This window comes from Peromyscus californicus, unplaced genomic scaffold (genome assembly GCF_007827085.1).
Source record: "Peromyscus californicus insignis strain IS unplaced genomic scaffold, ASM782708v3 Scaffold_4__1_contigs__length_199733344, whole genome shotgun sequence".
In the NCBI taxonomy this organism is placed as follows: Eukaryota; Metazoa; Chordata; class Mammalia; order Rodentia; family Cricetidae; genus Peromyscus; species Peromyscus californicus.
The window spans coordinates 119,228,638-119,244,457 of NW_026294562.1; the positions used below are offsets into that span (position 1 = coordinate 119,228,638).

At 45.7% G+C, this 15,820-nt stretch overlaps 1 protein-coding gene across 4 annotated transcripts in view; it reads right to left on the bottom strand.

Moving 5' to 3' along the window:
* Positions 1–15,820, bottom strand: part of Adamtsl3 (ADAMTS like 3) — a 296,131-nt gene that overhangs the window by 142,653 nt on the left and 137,658 nt on the right. For all 4 annotated transcript variants that reach the window (XR_008212849.1, XM_052712357.1, XM_052712358.1 and 1 more), the window contains exon 7: positions 8,681–8,807. Coding sequence is in view for 3 of the 4 variants with exons in the window: in XM_052712357.1 (XP_052568317.1) it covers positions 8,681–8,807 (127 nt within the window). In the remaining variant the exon portion in view is untranslated. The remainder of the gene's footprint in view (positions 1–8,680; positions 8,808–15,820) is intronic.

Sequence of the window (15,820 nt, forward strand, 5' to 3'; positions counted from 1 at the left end):
CTAACTAGACCCAGCACATGGCAGATGTCACGCCTCCTGGGTGACACTGGGAGCTGAGGGGTTTTCATTTCCTTTGGTGCCTTTCAGAATTGGTCCAAGTGGGCTCTTCACATCTGTTCAGGTCAGGACAACATCCTCTCTCTGAGAACACACCCGGTGCCAGGGGTTGGACTAAGTGTGAAGGGGACTGAAGGAGCTCACACACCAACAAGGGAGTTCAGTATATGACTAAAAAGCCTAGCTCACAGGTATAGAGTGGACTGTATGAGTGCAAAAGGAACCGAGGAGATTTCCGGATAAAGGAGCAACTTCACACCAACTCACTTTGGTGGGGCATAGAAACTTCCCCAGGCTCCTTAAGCCATCTGTATGAAACCTTTGCATTAAAATTTTGGAAAACTATTTCATATAAGATTTTAAGTCTCATTTCTCCAACCCCTCTTCCATCCCAAAGTCTATTCTTAAAAACAAGGAATAACCTACAGTTATATTTTTAAGAATTCCAGCCCTAGAAGAGCTCTGGGAACTCCCCTGTGCTAACATTCTGTGTTAGCGCAGATGAAAGAACCAAGGCCCCAGCCAGTGAAGCATCTTGCCTGTTGGCAGCCAAGCTGAGGTTATTACAACGCTCTCTGGCATCTAGGCAAAGCCTATTGCACAACACCATCCAGCACCACTGAAATCATGGCAGGAAGCAGAACCACGCCTGGCTCAGGGTACACACTCATTAGTTCCATGTTAATTGAGCTCCGAGGGGTGCTTGATCCTGGCCCAGCATTAGGAATAAAATGGACATCGTAACACACGTTATGCTGACTCTTGCAAAGTCTTACTAGTGTGAGATGCAAGTTAAACACAAAAGCAAGTAAGTACTTCCTGCAACAAAGGCTAAGCAGGAACTAAACAAAAGAGAAGGGCTGGCTTCAGGCAGATTGTCTGAATGCCTGTCTGGGATGCAGCTCGACCCAAAGAGTGAGAACCAGAGAGCCATGCTAAGAAACAGAAGAAGCATAGTCCGGGACATGAATGGGTTGGTGCAAGAGAGAATGCACCAAGGTAGAAATGGCCCTTGGCATTCTAGAATCTTCCAGAGCAGTGTGATGGTGCCTTAATATTTGAGAGGCAAGTGGCAGCGCAGGACCTTATGGAGGTCAGATGACACGGGCTTTGGAAAGGGCTGTGCATTTTACCAGAAGCACACCATCATTTCCCAAAGAAGTGGCAAGTTCATGGTCTACCTGCTTTGCTGTGGAAACACAACCTAGGAGAATCCTTCTCAACAAGATCCACATGCCACTTTTCTCTTCTTTCTGTCCATGGGAAGCCAGAGGATACACAGAAACATGCAAGTGAGCCAGGCGAGAACCGACTCGGAATTTCTAGGTCCAAGAGGGTTTCTGTCACATGTAGGCTCTAGGAATGGAAGGAGCCATCCCATTAAAAATAGCAATGTCGGGGAGTGGGACAGGGTCAGGGGGCTGGAGAGACAGTTCAGTCCTAAAGAACACTGTTGCTTTTGCACAGAGCTTGGATTCAGTTCCCTGCACCCACATGGTGGCTCACAACCATCTACAATTCTAGTTCCAGGAGATCCAATGCCCTCGTCGGACCACCACCTCCCCAGGCACTAGGCACACACATGGTGCACACATACATGCAAGCAGGCAAAACACACACACACACACACACACACACACACACACACACACATAAATAAATAAATAAATAAATAAAATAATTTTAAAAAAGTAGCAACAACTTTTGTTTGACTCTTCCTTCACAAGCCAAAGATCCAGTGTCAGAGTATTATTGACAGAATCCTGCCACAGAAAGGTGAATGGGGAGGCAGAACAGGGATGAGAACGGGAAGAATGAAAACCAATCTGTTTATCTGCTAGCAAATCCTTTTGCTCAGGTTCAGTCTTCCCTCTCATGGATCATGTTGAATAGTGCCCGTCAAAGTAGCAACGAGCAGTGTGTGGTGAGGAAAACTCACATGCACTGCACTGTGAGACAGCCTAGTGCCGCCCCCCCCCCCCCCCCCCCCCCCCCGCCCCCAGCCTGGAATGTGAGCATCAGGATGCCGAAGGCATGGTTAGCATCACCATGTCCAGACTTAAATGACAAATTGTCATTGCCATCTGGCTTTGGGTGCCACAGTATCAATAAACTCAGATATAGCTCATCAAAATGGATGAAGAGCCCGGAACAGACAAGCTGGGCTCTTTCCTTCCTCATTGTGTCCTCATGGGGATGAGACTGAAGTAGGGGGCAAACACAGAAGTCCCCAAGTGTGTGTCAAGACTCGGATATCTGTGTTGGCTTCTCTGTTGTTGTTCTTATGGGAACTACCCTGACTTATTTCACAATATATACATACCTCAAAACATTGAACTAGGAAATGAAGAGATAACTCAGTGGTTAAGAGTACTGACTGCTCTTCTTGAGAATCTGGGTTCCATTTCCAGCACCCACATGGCAGCTCACAACTGTCTGTAACTTCAGTTCCAGGGGATCTGACATCCTTTTCTGACCTCTGTGTAAACTGGATGTTTGTGGTGCCCAGATATACATGCAGTCAAAACACCCCATATACATAAAATACTTTTTTTATTTAAAAATAACCCATTATTTAAAAAAAAACAAGCAAAAGCCAAGAATTTCATTGTACCCCACACATATAGACTTATTAGTCAATTAAAATATTATTCATTTAGATTTTTAAGGTTGATTTTATATTATTCGTGTGTGTGTGTGTGTGTGTGTGTGTGTGTGTGTGTGTGTGTGTGTGTATGTGTCCACCTCAGAGGCCAGACAAGGGCTTTGGATCCCCTGCATCTGGAGGTACAAACCATTGTGAGCTTCCAGATGTGGGTGCTGGGAACCAAACTCAGGTCTTCTGCAAGAGGAGCAAGTGTTCTTAACCACTGAGCCATCTCTCCAACCTCATCATTTAAAACATTTTACTTAATTAGTGTTTTATACTAAAGACCACCAGAGTTTTCTCCCTTGGAACTTGAGTGGCTTCCAGCTTCTTTTCCAACAAGTAAATCTATTTATGACGGTTGTTAGTTCAGTCCCCGCCTGACTCCGAACAGGAAATTGGTGTGTTGTATCTGGATTCGTTTCTGATTTTTCTCATAGCGAAGGCTTTGGCTCCAGGCTCTTACACCTTGTGTCTGCCTCGCTGCATGATGGAACTGATATCCTGTGTGCAGCCTTCTGCACTTTATCCAGTGCGAGCCTGTGCCAGCAGCCTCTCCTAGCCATGTCTTGACTCAAGGAGAGTCCCCGGGAAGAAGGCAGGAATGATTGCTTGGCAAGACATGGGCTTAGAAGCTCCGTGGACCCTGTAGGCCTCAGTGATGTACGCTCAGGGGAGCCATGGCTTCATTTCCCTCATTTCTTTCACACAAAGTGTGATTAAGGGAAGTGCTTCCATATGGCCTAGGGAACTCCCAGCCAAACTGGCTTCAGCTGGCCAGTTTCAGAGCCACAGCAGACAGGACGGGGCCACCAAGAGAAAGAGTCAAGAACAGGAAGCACCATACTTTCACATAAGCATGCTACCTTTAGCCTTAGCCTTGGCACATGGGTTTCCACGTGAATGAAATGCCAGCATTCACCACATCACTCATTCCTTGGTGCGAAGGGTGTGCCTGAGCGCTCCAGCTCTCCTTTTTGCACAGAAATTGAACAAAAACATTTGATCCTTTTGGGATTCTTAACTAGTAGCATCCCTGGTGGGCAGGAAGATCTCCAGGGTTTGCTGGCCAGCCAGTCTAGTGGCAAAATGGCAAGCTCCAGGTTCAGTGGGAGACCCTGTCACAAGGGAACAAGGAAGAGAAGGAGGAAGCAGGATTTCGAATTCCACCTCTGACTTCAGCATACACGGACCCAGGTGGGTGTCTGTACCTGCACACACATGTGCAAGTACACGCACATCACATACACAAACAAAAGGAAACAGAGAAAAAAAAAGAAAAATCAGAACGACAAATTTGGGGCTTATACGTCCACACAGATTTTCCTGGAGAGAAAACACTTAACTTGAAGAGAATGTTTCCTTAGATCTTTGGGAATTTCATACATTATATTTTGATCATATTCACCCCTCTGCCAACTCCTCCCAGGCCCACCCACTCACACCCACCCAACTTTGTATCTTGGTTTTTCCTTAAGCAGTAAACGATCTCAAGAGGTTCTTGTAAGGATATATACCCTGAAAGTTGACGGTCGATGAGAGGAGAGGGGAGAGGAAGAAGGAAGCAAAGGCGGGAAGGAGGATGAGAGGGAGAGAGGAAAGGAAGGACAGAGGGAGAGGCAGGGAGATCTAGACCGGGAGGGAGAGAAGGGGAGAGGAGAGGAAGGACCTCATCAACAGTGAGAAAACGGGGACTGTGGAGCTGGCTCAGTCAGTGAAATATTTGCCACACAAGTCTGAGAACCCTAGTTCAGATCCCCAGCACCTAGAACGGGCACAGTGGCCCTTGGCAGTATTCCCGGCACTTCGGAGATGCAGAAAGGCACATCCTGGGGTTCATTGGCCAGCCAGCCTAGATGAACTGGTGAGGCCCAGGTTCAGTGAGGGACCCCCTCTCAAACACTCAAAGCAGTCAAGGAAGACACTTGATGACAACCTCTGGCCTCCACACACACGTGCACACAGTTGGAGGTACACACTCACAGGAATATGTACACACACTGCACACACACACAAAGAATGATGCACAGGTAGGCCGGCATCTACAGCTAACACAACACTCCCTCCAGGTCCCTTCCCATTTCGGTACCTCTTGTCCACACTTTCTACAAAATAATCAGACAAATGGTTTCAGGACACAGTTCCATTGGCTTCTGTTCTGGTTCCATTAGAATGTCCTTGGTGTCTAATTTCTTTCGGACTGTGCTAGAAACAGAGTCTTCTCTGGTGGATTTCCAAACCTTTAAGGGCCAGCCCTCACTCTAGATGCTCCCAGCACACCGAGCTGAACCGCCATTGTGTTAGCACCCTCACCCAGGAGCGGCGCGAAGTCAACCCTTCATGGCACAGCCTGTCTTTTCGAACTGCCTGATCTGGGTCCTCCCTCCCCTTCGGCTTTCTCCTCCAGTCCATTCTTGTGTGATCCTTCCCAAACACCCGTCAGCAGCTCTCTTAAAAACCTCCCTTCACTTATTTTCTAGAATTCATTTTATGAGACACTTCTTAACAGCCCTGGTCTTTAAAGGGTTTGCCAACCTCATAGCTGGAATGTAAGAGACCTAGTGAAATGACATCATACATCCGAAGAGAACTTGGATAATCCTCAAGTATTATGTTGTCTTGGTACCAGTGATAATGATGGGCGGGATGCTTAGTGCCTGGTTTCTATCCTTTCAAAAGCAAGAGTGTCACATGCTACAGTTCTGGTCAGTGGCAAAGAAGTCCTAAGGAATGACTTCTCTTCCTGAAAAAAGGACACAGAATTGGAAGAAAGTCTCTACTACCAGCTCTCTTTATCTGAGAGGTGGATGTGATGTCTAACCATTCAACTCTGTAGCCATGAAGACAAATTCACAGTCACGGGATGTGAATGGAGAAGAGCTGGAGTCCTAGAAGATATCACAGAGCAGGAGAGAGCAGCTTCCCCAGCCTTGGCCACCAGTCCAGACTTCTCAGAGGACACATATACCTCTGCAGTTTCTAACCTGGGTTTCATGAGATTTGGAATATGTGCATTTCTGTTGGCACACCAGCCGTCAGTCACCTACTTCATGAAGTCCATAGAATGGACCTCCATCAATTCACACTTTCCAACCTTACTGGGCTCTCATCATGATCCCTCTATCTTTTTACTGTCATTAGTGAGTTCCATCTCCTTTCCCCCTAGTGAATATATCTCACTGTCCTTATTCTCAGTAACCAACTCTTCCACCTAGTGAAGAGCCAATCAGAGCCAAGAGGATGGAACACATGTCATTTTCCATCATCTTCTCCAGTTGTGCCTTGAATTTATTCCCTCCTTCCCCTTTGAAAACCCCTCTACCTGTTCTCATCTTCTCTTCCCTCATCAGCTCACTGAGGTCAAGCTTGTGTATCTGAAGTTCACTGATGCCACTCTTGTGAATACTACAGATCATCTTCAAACTGCCGAATGGGGGAGGGGGGGCAGGCAATCCTGGATTCTAGCTGTCTTCACAAGAGCATTTGACTTCCTTGAGATGACCCATTCCTGTGGCTTCTGTGACTCTTGCTAAGTTCTGTGTATACCACCCATTCCTCTTCTCTGATTAAATGTTGGAGTTCCTCAGGTGCAATCCATGGCTTTTTCATGTTCCACGTGCTCTCTTTGGGTGGACCCATCTACATTCAAGACTGAGTCCCATGATGGGCAAGTATGTTTCTAACCACCCTCCAGCCACAAACAAAACACACTCAAGAGCTGTTAGAAAATATCGGAAGAGTGCAAAGGGGTTGAATATCCAGAGAGCCAAGATTCTTGAGAGAAGGAGAATCCAGGGGGATGGGCTCTTGCCCTCAATAGATGCCTCCTTTCCAAGGATGCCTAATCTCAGAAGAGCAGATGAACATAACAAGCTGCCTGAGATGAAATGTTGCTTTGTCTTGTGTCTCTTACTGTAGTATTTACTCAAAGAACTTCAAACTCTGATCCTGGAATTCCTCCTCCTCAATATCTTTCCAAGTATCGCGCATCCTCACCATCTCCTGCCACACTCCTTCAGATGAAGGTTCTTGGGTTTAAAACGACTTTCCTATTTGAACTCTCTGCTTCCAGGTTGTCCTTGAAGGTGATCTCTGAGTTCTCCCAAGTCACTCTACTGTCTAAACTGTTTTGATGACTCCATCTGATGCATTCTATAAACGATGCTGACGACAGCTTGTGTGGCTGACTCCTGAACACCACTCTATCTAATCTACTTCTCAATGGACACTCAGCCTGGAGTAGCAGATGAGCAGGACCACAATGAAACCCTGCTTGTTTGGTGTGATGGAGCATGCCTAGAATTCTAGCAGTCAGGAGGTTTCCAAAGGGTCAGCCTGGGCTGCATGGCCAGACCCTGTTTAAAACAAAAACAAAACACACACACACACACACACACACACACACACACACACACACACACACACACACACACACGTGTGCAAAAACCAACAAATAAAATGGCAAGTTTTTCTCCAGTGTTATACCACACATGGAATTCATATTTCCTCTTGGAAGATTTTGTCCACCTGTCCTCCCTAATTCCTGTCCCCTTGCTTCCCATCCCCCCTGCTTCCTGTCCCCCTGCTTCCTGTCCTCTATGCTTCCTGTCCCCCCCATTTCCCGTTCCCCCTGCTTCCTCCCCCCCACTTCCTGTCCCCTCTACTTCCTTTCCTCTCTGCTTCCTGTCCCATCCCCTCCTCCTGTCCTCCCTGCTTCTTGTACCCCTTCTTTTTCTCTTTCTCTTCCACCCCTCTTCCATTCCTATAATGTCCTCCTTAGCCAAGGAATAAGTAAGATCCCAACTTCATACAACAACCAGACACAAAAATGAATAGAAGATTTAAAGACAGACAACAATAAACAATAAGAACAGGGCGAAAGAAATGGCTCAGTGGTTAGGATCACTCACTGCCCTTGCAGCAGACCTGTGTTCAACTCCTGGTGTCCACATGGCAGCTCACAAATGTTGTAACCCTACTTCCAAAGGATCTCAAGCTCCCTCTGACTTCTATGGCTCTGGCACACACATGTTACATGTACAAACATTCAGGCACATATATGCATAAACTATAAATAAACATTTCAAAAATAGAAAGGTAGAAAACAAAACCACAAAAGCAGTGAGTAAAAACTTGCACGAATATTCTCTCTTCTTTACTGTCACAAGTACTGCCTGAGGGCCAGCTTCAACCTGCAGCTGATTTATTTTAAATGAAGGTCCATTGGCACATAGCTACATTGGTTTGTTTGTGGGTGCTTTTATAGGACAATGATTTTGAGTGGCCAGGACAGAGATGTTACGTGCTGCAAATATTGACTGGCTGGCTATTAACATATACACTTGACCCCTGAAATTAAAGAGAAATTCTACTGAAATGAGAAGACAAAGCATCTGAATAAATATGGCTTCAAAAGCATTGCTTCCTCAACACACACAAAAACAAAAGCCACATAACAAACAGACAACCACATTTGAAATAGGTGTGACACACAAAAGCTTAGCATTCCTGATACACCAAGTTTACAACATTGAAAGTTAAGAAATGGTAGGGGAGGCAGATGGCTTCGATAGACAACCAAAAGTGAAAAATAAAATAAATATTACATCATTTTCTGTCTAGTTAACAACCAAAAGAAGACAAATAAAATGAAATTTTGACCTCAGTTCACCTGAAAAAATATTGTAGGCTACTTAATAATTGACTACCAAATATTTTTAAAACATCAAGATTTTGTAATGACAATAGCTCAAAAAATTGGGGAACCTTTAAAGAGTTGGTAGAAATGGATTTTATGTGCCCTTTTAAAATAGAAAAATGAAAAATAATAATTTTTAAAAAGAAAGACATTTGACTTCTGAAGAGTGGCCGAAGTTAATTCCGTCCAGACAAGTTCAGCATAGGAATGCCTGTTCCGGTAGGAAGGGAAAACCCAGCTTGTTCTCTGGTAATATGCAACCGGCTGTCCAAACTTACTTTTCTCTGGAGCCAGGTGCACCTTGGCCTGGCCCCGCACCAGCCTGCAGGTGGAGCCGTCCCCTGCACAGACTCCACAGTTGTCTTCCTTGGCGGTACTTCCCAGCTGCCTGTCACAGCCCACGACCTGTGTGGGAAAGAGGGGTACGGCATCACTTAGGGTGTTACCTTGCTTCAGCTTCTAGGCTGGCTGTCTTAATGCGGACACTGTCTTGTAATGTCACTGATGGGATGTCTTAGAGTCTAAGATCACTTATGTGACTCTTGTGCAAGGCCCACACGTGGTTGCAGCTGTCTCCCTGAAACCTTACTCTCCTTTAGTCATACTTCAGATATCTGTGTGCCTATAAGAGATATTTCTCTTCCCCTTTTCTCTCTGACCCCTCGCCTTCCCTTGAGATAGTGGCCTTGAACTTGCTGTGTAGCTGAGGATGACACTGAGTATCCGGTCTTTCAGCTTCCACCGCCCAAGGGCTAACAGTGCAGGCCTGCTTCAGCACATCTGGTTCACGCAGTGCTGAAAGTGTAGGCCTGCTTCAGCACATCTGGTTCATACAGTGCTGACAGTGCAGGCCTGCTTCAGCACATCTGGTTCATGCAGTGCTGAGAGTGCAGGCCTGCTTCCGCACATCTGGTTCAGACAGTGCTGACAGTGCAGGCCTGCTTCAGCACATCTGGTTCAGGCAGTGCTGACAGTGCAGGCCTGCTTCCGCACATCTGGTTCAGGCAGTGCTGAGAGTGTAGGCCTGCTTCAGCACATCTGGTTCATACAGTGCTGACAGTGCAGGCCTGCTTCCGCACATCTGGTTCATACAGTGCTGACAGTGCAGGCCTGCTTCAGCACATCTGGTTCAGGCAGTGCTGACAGTGCAGGCCTGCTTCAGCACATCTGGTTCAGACAGTGCTGACAGTGCAGGCCTGCTTCCGCACATCTGGCTCAGGCAGTGCTGACAGTGCAGGAGGCCTGCTTCCGTACATCTGGTTCAGGCAGTGCTGAGAGTGCAGGAGGCCTGCTTCAGCACATTTGGTTCAGGCAGTGCTGACAGTGCAGGCCTGCTTCCGCACATCTGGTTCAGGCAGTGCTGACAGTGCAGGAGGCCTGCTTCCGCACATCTGGTTCAGGCAGTGCTGACAATGCAGGAGGCCTGCTTCACATCTGGTTCAGGCAGTGCTGAGAGTGCAGGAGGCCTGCTTCAGCACATCTGGTTCACGCAGTGCTGAGAGTGTAGGCCTGCTTCAGCACATCTGGTTCACGCAGTGCTGAGCACCAAGCTCTGATGCTGGGCAAGCACTGTATCGACTGGACTACATCCCCAGTGCCCCTTCCTACCCCTTCTTTCTCTCCAGCCCTACCCTTTCCCCTGACTCTCGTTTCTTGCACCCGATGTCTATGCCTCAGGCCCACAGCATCTCTGTACATGTGCTTCAACACGGAGAAATCCAGATGAACCCTACATCTGTACAGTTGCGTCTGCATTTCTTTCTGACCAGCTGCTCTTACACCTATGTTGCCACTCCATATGACTATGTCCACATGTCCACAAGTGATCTTAAAGAGAAAAGCTAGGAGCTATGTCCCATATGAACCGTGCTTGACTGTTTGTTACCTTTCAGTTTGTTGTGTTACTATGCCAGTGGGGTGTGTTAGATTGAAATCCTCCTTACAGGAGAAGGGCTGTTTCATATTTCTTTTCATGTTCACAAATAGGACTTTTGCATAAAGTGTGCCCAGTGATATTAACCAGTATATTAGTTTATCTCTACTTCCCACAGTCACTCAACTTTATACATAAACCTGGCATTGAAGTGCGGGGACTTTGGAGACAGACGGCCATGACAAACCCTGACTCACCCACCACATCTTTCCAAATGCAGGATGCTGGGCAATTTAGACTCTCAGAGTCTCATTTTCCTCAACAGTGAAGCAGAGATAAGGATGCCAATGTGTGTTTCACAGACGGTCTAGCAAGGGTTAAAGGATAAATGTTTTGCTAGGAGCAGTACAGTGACGGGGAGATTCTAGAGAGTTCTGCAAAGAGGTCAATCGGACTGTTTCTCTTCGTTGTTCATCTTGGACTCCAGGAGCCGGTATGCCGCAGTTGGCAGAGATGTCAAATCACGCTGTACTCCAGGTGCTGAAGGGAAAAGCGGAACTGGAGGGAGTTCAAACCACATCTATAGGCGAGTCTCTCCAAAACGTTGGTGTTGAAGGGAAGGAGAAGGACGGAATGAAAGCTTCAGAGCAAGACAGGAAACGTTCCAGGGCAATGAGGGAATAGCTGGGCTTTGAGATGTTTTCAGTCTCACCCCAGGATGTCGGGAGGGAAGGGTCTACACTGGCTATGTGTAATCACAAACGGAGAAAGCTACGGCCTTCGGCATTATTTACCTCCATGGGAGAAAGTCTCAACGCAGGACTCCCTGGTGGGAAAGCTGCAGTGGGTATTAAATTATTGGGTGAGCAACTGGATTCAATAACCTTTGTATCCTTTCCACCCTGATAAGATGACTTTAAAGACAATATTGGCGATAGCCAATTTTTTTTTTTAATTTGTGTGTGTGCATGTATGTTACTGTATGAGTCCAGGAGCATACACACCAGGGGACAGATGTGACAGCCAGAGGACAACATTGGGTGTTGGCCCTTGCCTTCCTTAGCTGGCCCATGAACTCCCAGGAATCCTCCTATTCCTGCCTCCCCAGAGCTGAGATTAGAGATGCAAGCTGCCGTATCCAGCTTTTTGTAAGTTCTAAGGATCCAAACTCAGGTCCGTGTGCTTACGTGGCAAGCACTTCACCCACAGCCCTGTAACAGGGTGCTGAGTCTGACTGGAGGCTCACCATATGTCTGGCATGGTGCCTCAAATGCTGCCCCTGCTCTCTCAAGGTCTTCTCTGCAACCATCTTGTGACCTTCTCTCTGTGAGACCTTTTACCTCTGTCTTACAGATAAGGAGCCTGTGGGCACATGGCTGGAGCTGAACGACTTGTCCCCATTACACAGACAGCACGCAGCACCAGTGATAGTTCTAAACCCCTGACCCTCTAAGCCAGTGGTTCTCAACCTTCCTAAGGCTGCAGTCCTTTAATACAGAGCCTCATGGTGTGGTGACCCCCAACCATACAATTATTTCATTGCTACTTCATAACTGTAATTTTGCTACTGTTACGAATGGTGATGTAAAAATCTGATATGCAGGATATTTGAGATGCAAGCCTCCCGAGGGGTCGAGACCCACAGGTTGAGAACTGCTGCTTGAAGCAGAATCCCACCAGTGTGCCACACCTTCATGCACCTTTGCTCTCAGCAGAAAGACAACGAGGTTCCCTGTTACAGAGGACTTTATATGAATATTTACAAGCACATGTGGAACCGCTTAAGGGTGATTGATTCTGGAAACACACTTGCATGGTTGGGACCGGACCAGTGAGTAACTGTGTTCGTGAAACTTTCCCCATGGGAAATAATTCCGCCATGAAATTATAGACACCATCTTCCTGGGCCAAGCTCTGTCCTCACATGTCGCTGTCCCTGAGCGCTTTGCATTTCATGAGGATGAGAGTCACTCTCTCTCTGCTCATCCAGGAAGGGCGTGTGCTGAAAAGCTAGGATGGGCTTATTTTGAAGAGTGTTTGGGGCCTTGCAAAATCTTGGGCAATCGAATCCCTCCCCAGCACTTGTATTTGCTTCCTAATTTTTTTTTAAAGTTAAAATTCATCCAAATCTTACAGCCAAACAAAGCATGTGAAAACATCACAGAAAAATGATATTTGAAAAGGTCTGATTGCTCTGTGATTCATCAAGTGCGAGGCAGAGCTGACCTTGAAATTGAAGCAGACTGAATGCAGGCTTGCTAGATCCTCCACAGAGAACAATGAGCAACTCCTAAAACATTATCTGAAGTGTTTTCAACTTCTGTGACATCTCCTAATGTCAAGATCCCTAATTACAGTGATTCATAAGCTACTAACTGATAAACCCATCAAGCATATTAACATCAATTAAATTATCCTTTTCTCTAATGCCAAGCATAAAAGTATAAATCAATAAGACAAGATTCTTATCTTATAGCACAGTTAATGGGACAAGTTAAAAGTTGCAAGACACAGGATAACATAAACACAGATTTAAATATATGAGCAATGATTTTTGGAAGACATATTCATTTATAAACAGAACTTCAGCAAAGACTATTGCAAAGTTCAGGCGATTGGAGTTTAAATAAGCGCCATTAATCCAAATTAAGCAAAATGTGAATTTTCCAGATAAATCAAATTTAATCCTTCAAGAACTAAACCATTTTTTGAATGAACTTCTTGCTTGATACCTCTAAAAACTGGATGTTACTTGAGAGAAAATCCGAAACTGAGCTGGTGCCTAACTAGAAGCTTTATGCCTACAGATAGTGTTCATGGTCCTGGAAGGTATTCTGTACACTACCGGAGAAAAAGAAGTAATCGTCAATAGCACACAGCTACAACCCTGGGGACCCACAACAGCAACCTGTCTGCCAGATACATGGGTGCAACTCTGGCACAAAGGTTATGGGAGTCGTCAGCCAGGTTTTTTAGAGCGAATTTAAAGCCTGCTCCATGAGATGGAACCCATGTCTGGAAATGCTGAAATGTCCAAGAACCTAAGACTAGATCGGTCATGGGCCCTGGGGGAAAACCTACGACTATTATTCCACTAAAGGAACATAAAACGACTCCTAATGACATCACTGTCTCACTTGACTTTCATCGGAGAAGATTCCCCTTGCATGGAAATTAATAGAGATCCATAACTGGACAATGTGCAAAGAATGAGAGACTTTGGAACACTCAATCCTACATGGAATGTCTTCACCAAACCCCTCCTCTCAAGGCTCCAGGATCAATCTGTGCAGAACAGGAGGTAGAAAGACTGTAAGTGCCAGGGATGCTGGATGACTCCAAGGAAATAGTATCACCAAGATACAAACAGGACTGCTGCACACAGGAGCTCACAGAAACTGTGGCAGCACACGAAAGTCCCACACAGGGTCAGACCAGACAAAGTCCCAGCATGGAGAAGGGGAAGGGGACACAGTCCCACCCCTAACCAAGAAGCTACGTGCAATTGGTACCTGCTGGGAAAGAGAAATCAGTTTTCTCCACTGGAGTATCACCGGGTATATCCACCACACTCCAGGGCAGGCCTCATCCTCGGGAGCTGTTGGTCAACTTAAAATGGACTCTATGCTTTTCATGGGCCTTTTATTTCATTTTGTTTCATTCTTTCTACCACAGCTAATTTTTTTCTTGTCTTCTTGTTTTTGTTTTGTTTTCATTTGAGAGAGAGAGAGAGAGAGAGAGCATAAAGCTGCTCAGAGCATAAAGCTGGGTTGGTAGGGAGGTGGGAAGGATCTGGGAAGAGTTATGTATGGGAAAATATGATCAAAATAAACTGTATGAAAATTTTTTTAAGATTATGAAAAACTGAAAAAAAAACCAAGCAAGTCATGGTGGTCATGGGAGACACTCTTAAGTATTTCAATTCTCCTTTCAATCCATGCAAGGACTATAGCTCCTCAGTTTCATTAAAAGTGACCTGTTGTTACTGTGGTTGACCAGTGAAATATGAGCCCAGCTGGCTTGTGTCAGTTCTGCTAAAAAGGCTTTAGTGTCAATATGAGAATCTCATGGTCTCTCTGTCTACTGTAGCCATACTAAAAGTGTGAGGTTAAGATAAAGCCTCCCTCAGCCTGGGTCCCTGCAACATTCCAAGAACAGAAATCCTGATGACTTACATTGGCAAGTGGCATTGGCAAGAATCAGTATTTGATTGCTTTAAGCCACTGACCTCAGAGGGTTGTTGGTTTCTGCAGAAAAAAAAACTAGCCCATATTACATAAGGGTGCAATCCAGCCATTCACACCCAAAACAAAGTTGGGGAGATTTTTTTTTTTTTTAAGAACTGTAAGTTTCATGTTCAAATGCAGATCTTTAAATTTTCTTCCCAAGGAAAACAAACAAGCAAAACCTCTAAAATGCTTATATTTCCGTTACCTTTTCAGTGTAATTTTAAAAAAAGATGGAGGAAGCTACAAAGCTGAGCATAATTTAGTCCGACATGAGAAAATTGGAAAAGTCAGGGACTTCATGGTGGGAAAACTGTAGACAGTATTAAATTATTACAGGAGTAGCAGAATCCAATGACTTCTGTGAACTTTCACCCTAAGTGTGTATTTTCCAGTTCGCACTCTGACCAGGCCTGAGCAGTCTCTCTGCAGGGCTGTGTGTGTGAGCACATGCATGTCTTTGACTTTGACTCCATGCTCCTGAGCTATCTATTTACACCTGCTGTACTGACCGGCCTTATCCGAACACATCCCATTTTCAACGAAACTGTAGCATTACAAATAGCCAGACAAATACCATTAACTGCTGAGCAAGGAAGGCAGGCACCTTTGGGAGAAAAATGTCTGCATTAAGCACCCCCGGGCTGTCTTTTCTTTTTGTTTCATCTTAGAATACAGAAAGCCTTACAGAGACTGAGGCAAGATCAGCCAGGCACTCCAGCTTATTCTTCTACGCAACCTAGAGTGAACTTGGCTTGCTCTAATCCTGGACTGAGCATGCCTCCAAACATTCCTGTCTGCCATCTTTCTTTTCCGGACATATGTGCTATGACCATGAACTTAGCAGGACCAGAAATGTGTCTATCATCTTTCTTTCTTGAAATATAACCTTACACTGAGCATGCTCAACATACACAGCTTAAACTGAGCACGCCCTGTTATTTCCTAGCTACGTACATTCATCTGAGTGTTTGTGTACCCTTAACATTCAAAACGTTTTGAAGTCTTGAGATCTCCACAGTATTTGGAGTGGGACCCCCTCGGAGGTGGTTGGATCACAAGGGTAGAACCCACTAGAATTGAGTAGTTTGTGCCCTTGGAAAACAGACCTGGGAGTAGGCTCCCATTAAACAATATTGTTTCCAATGCTTAGATCTGGACTTCCAGCCTTTGGAACTGTGAGAAGCACATTTCTGTTGTTTATTAAATCCACTCTGGAGCATTTTGTTATAGCTCATACAGACGGAGACACTCTGGGAAATGACCTCCCCTGAATGCCCATTTTCCTTATAAACAAAGTGTGTAGTCTCCATTCAGGT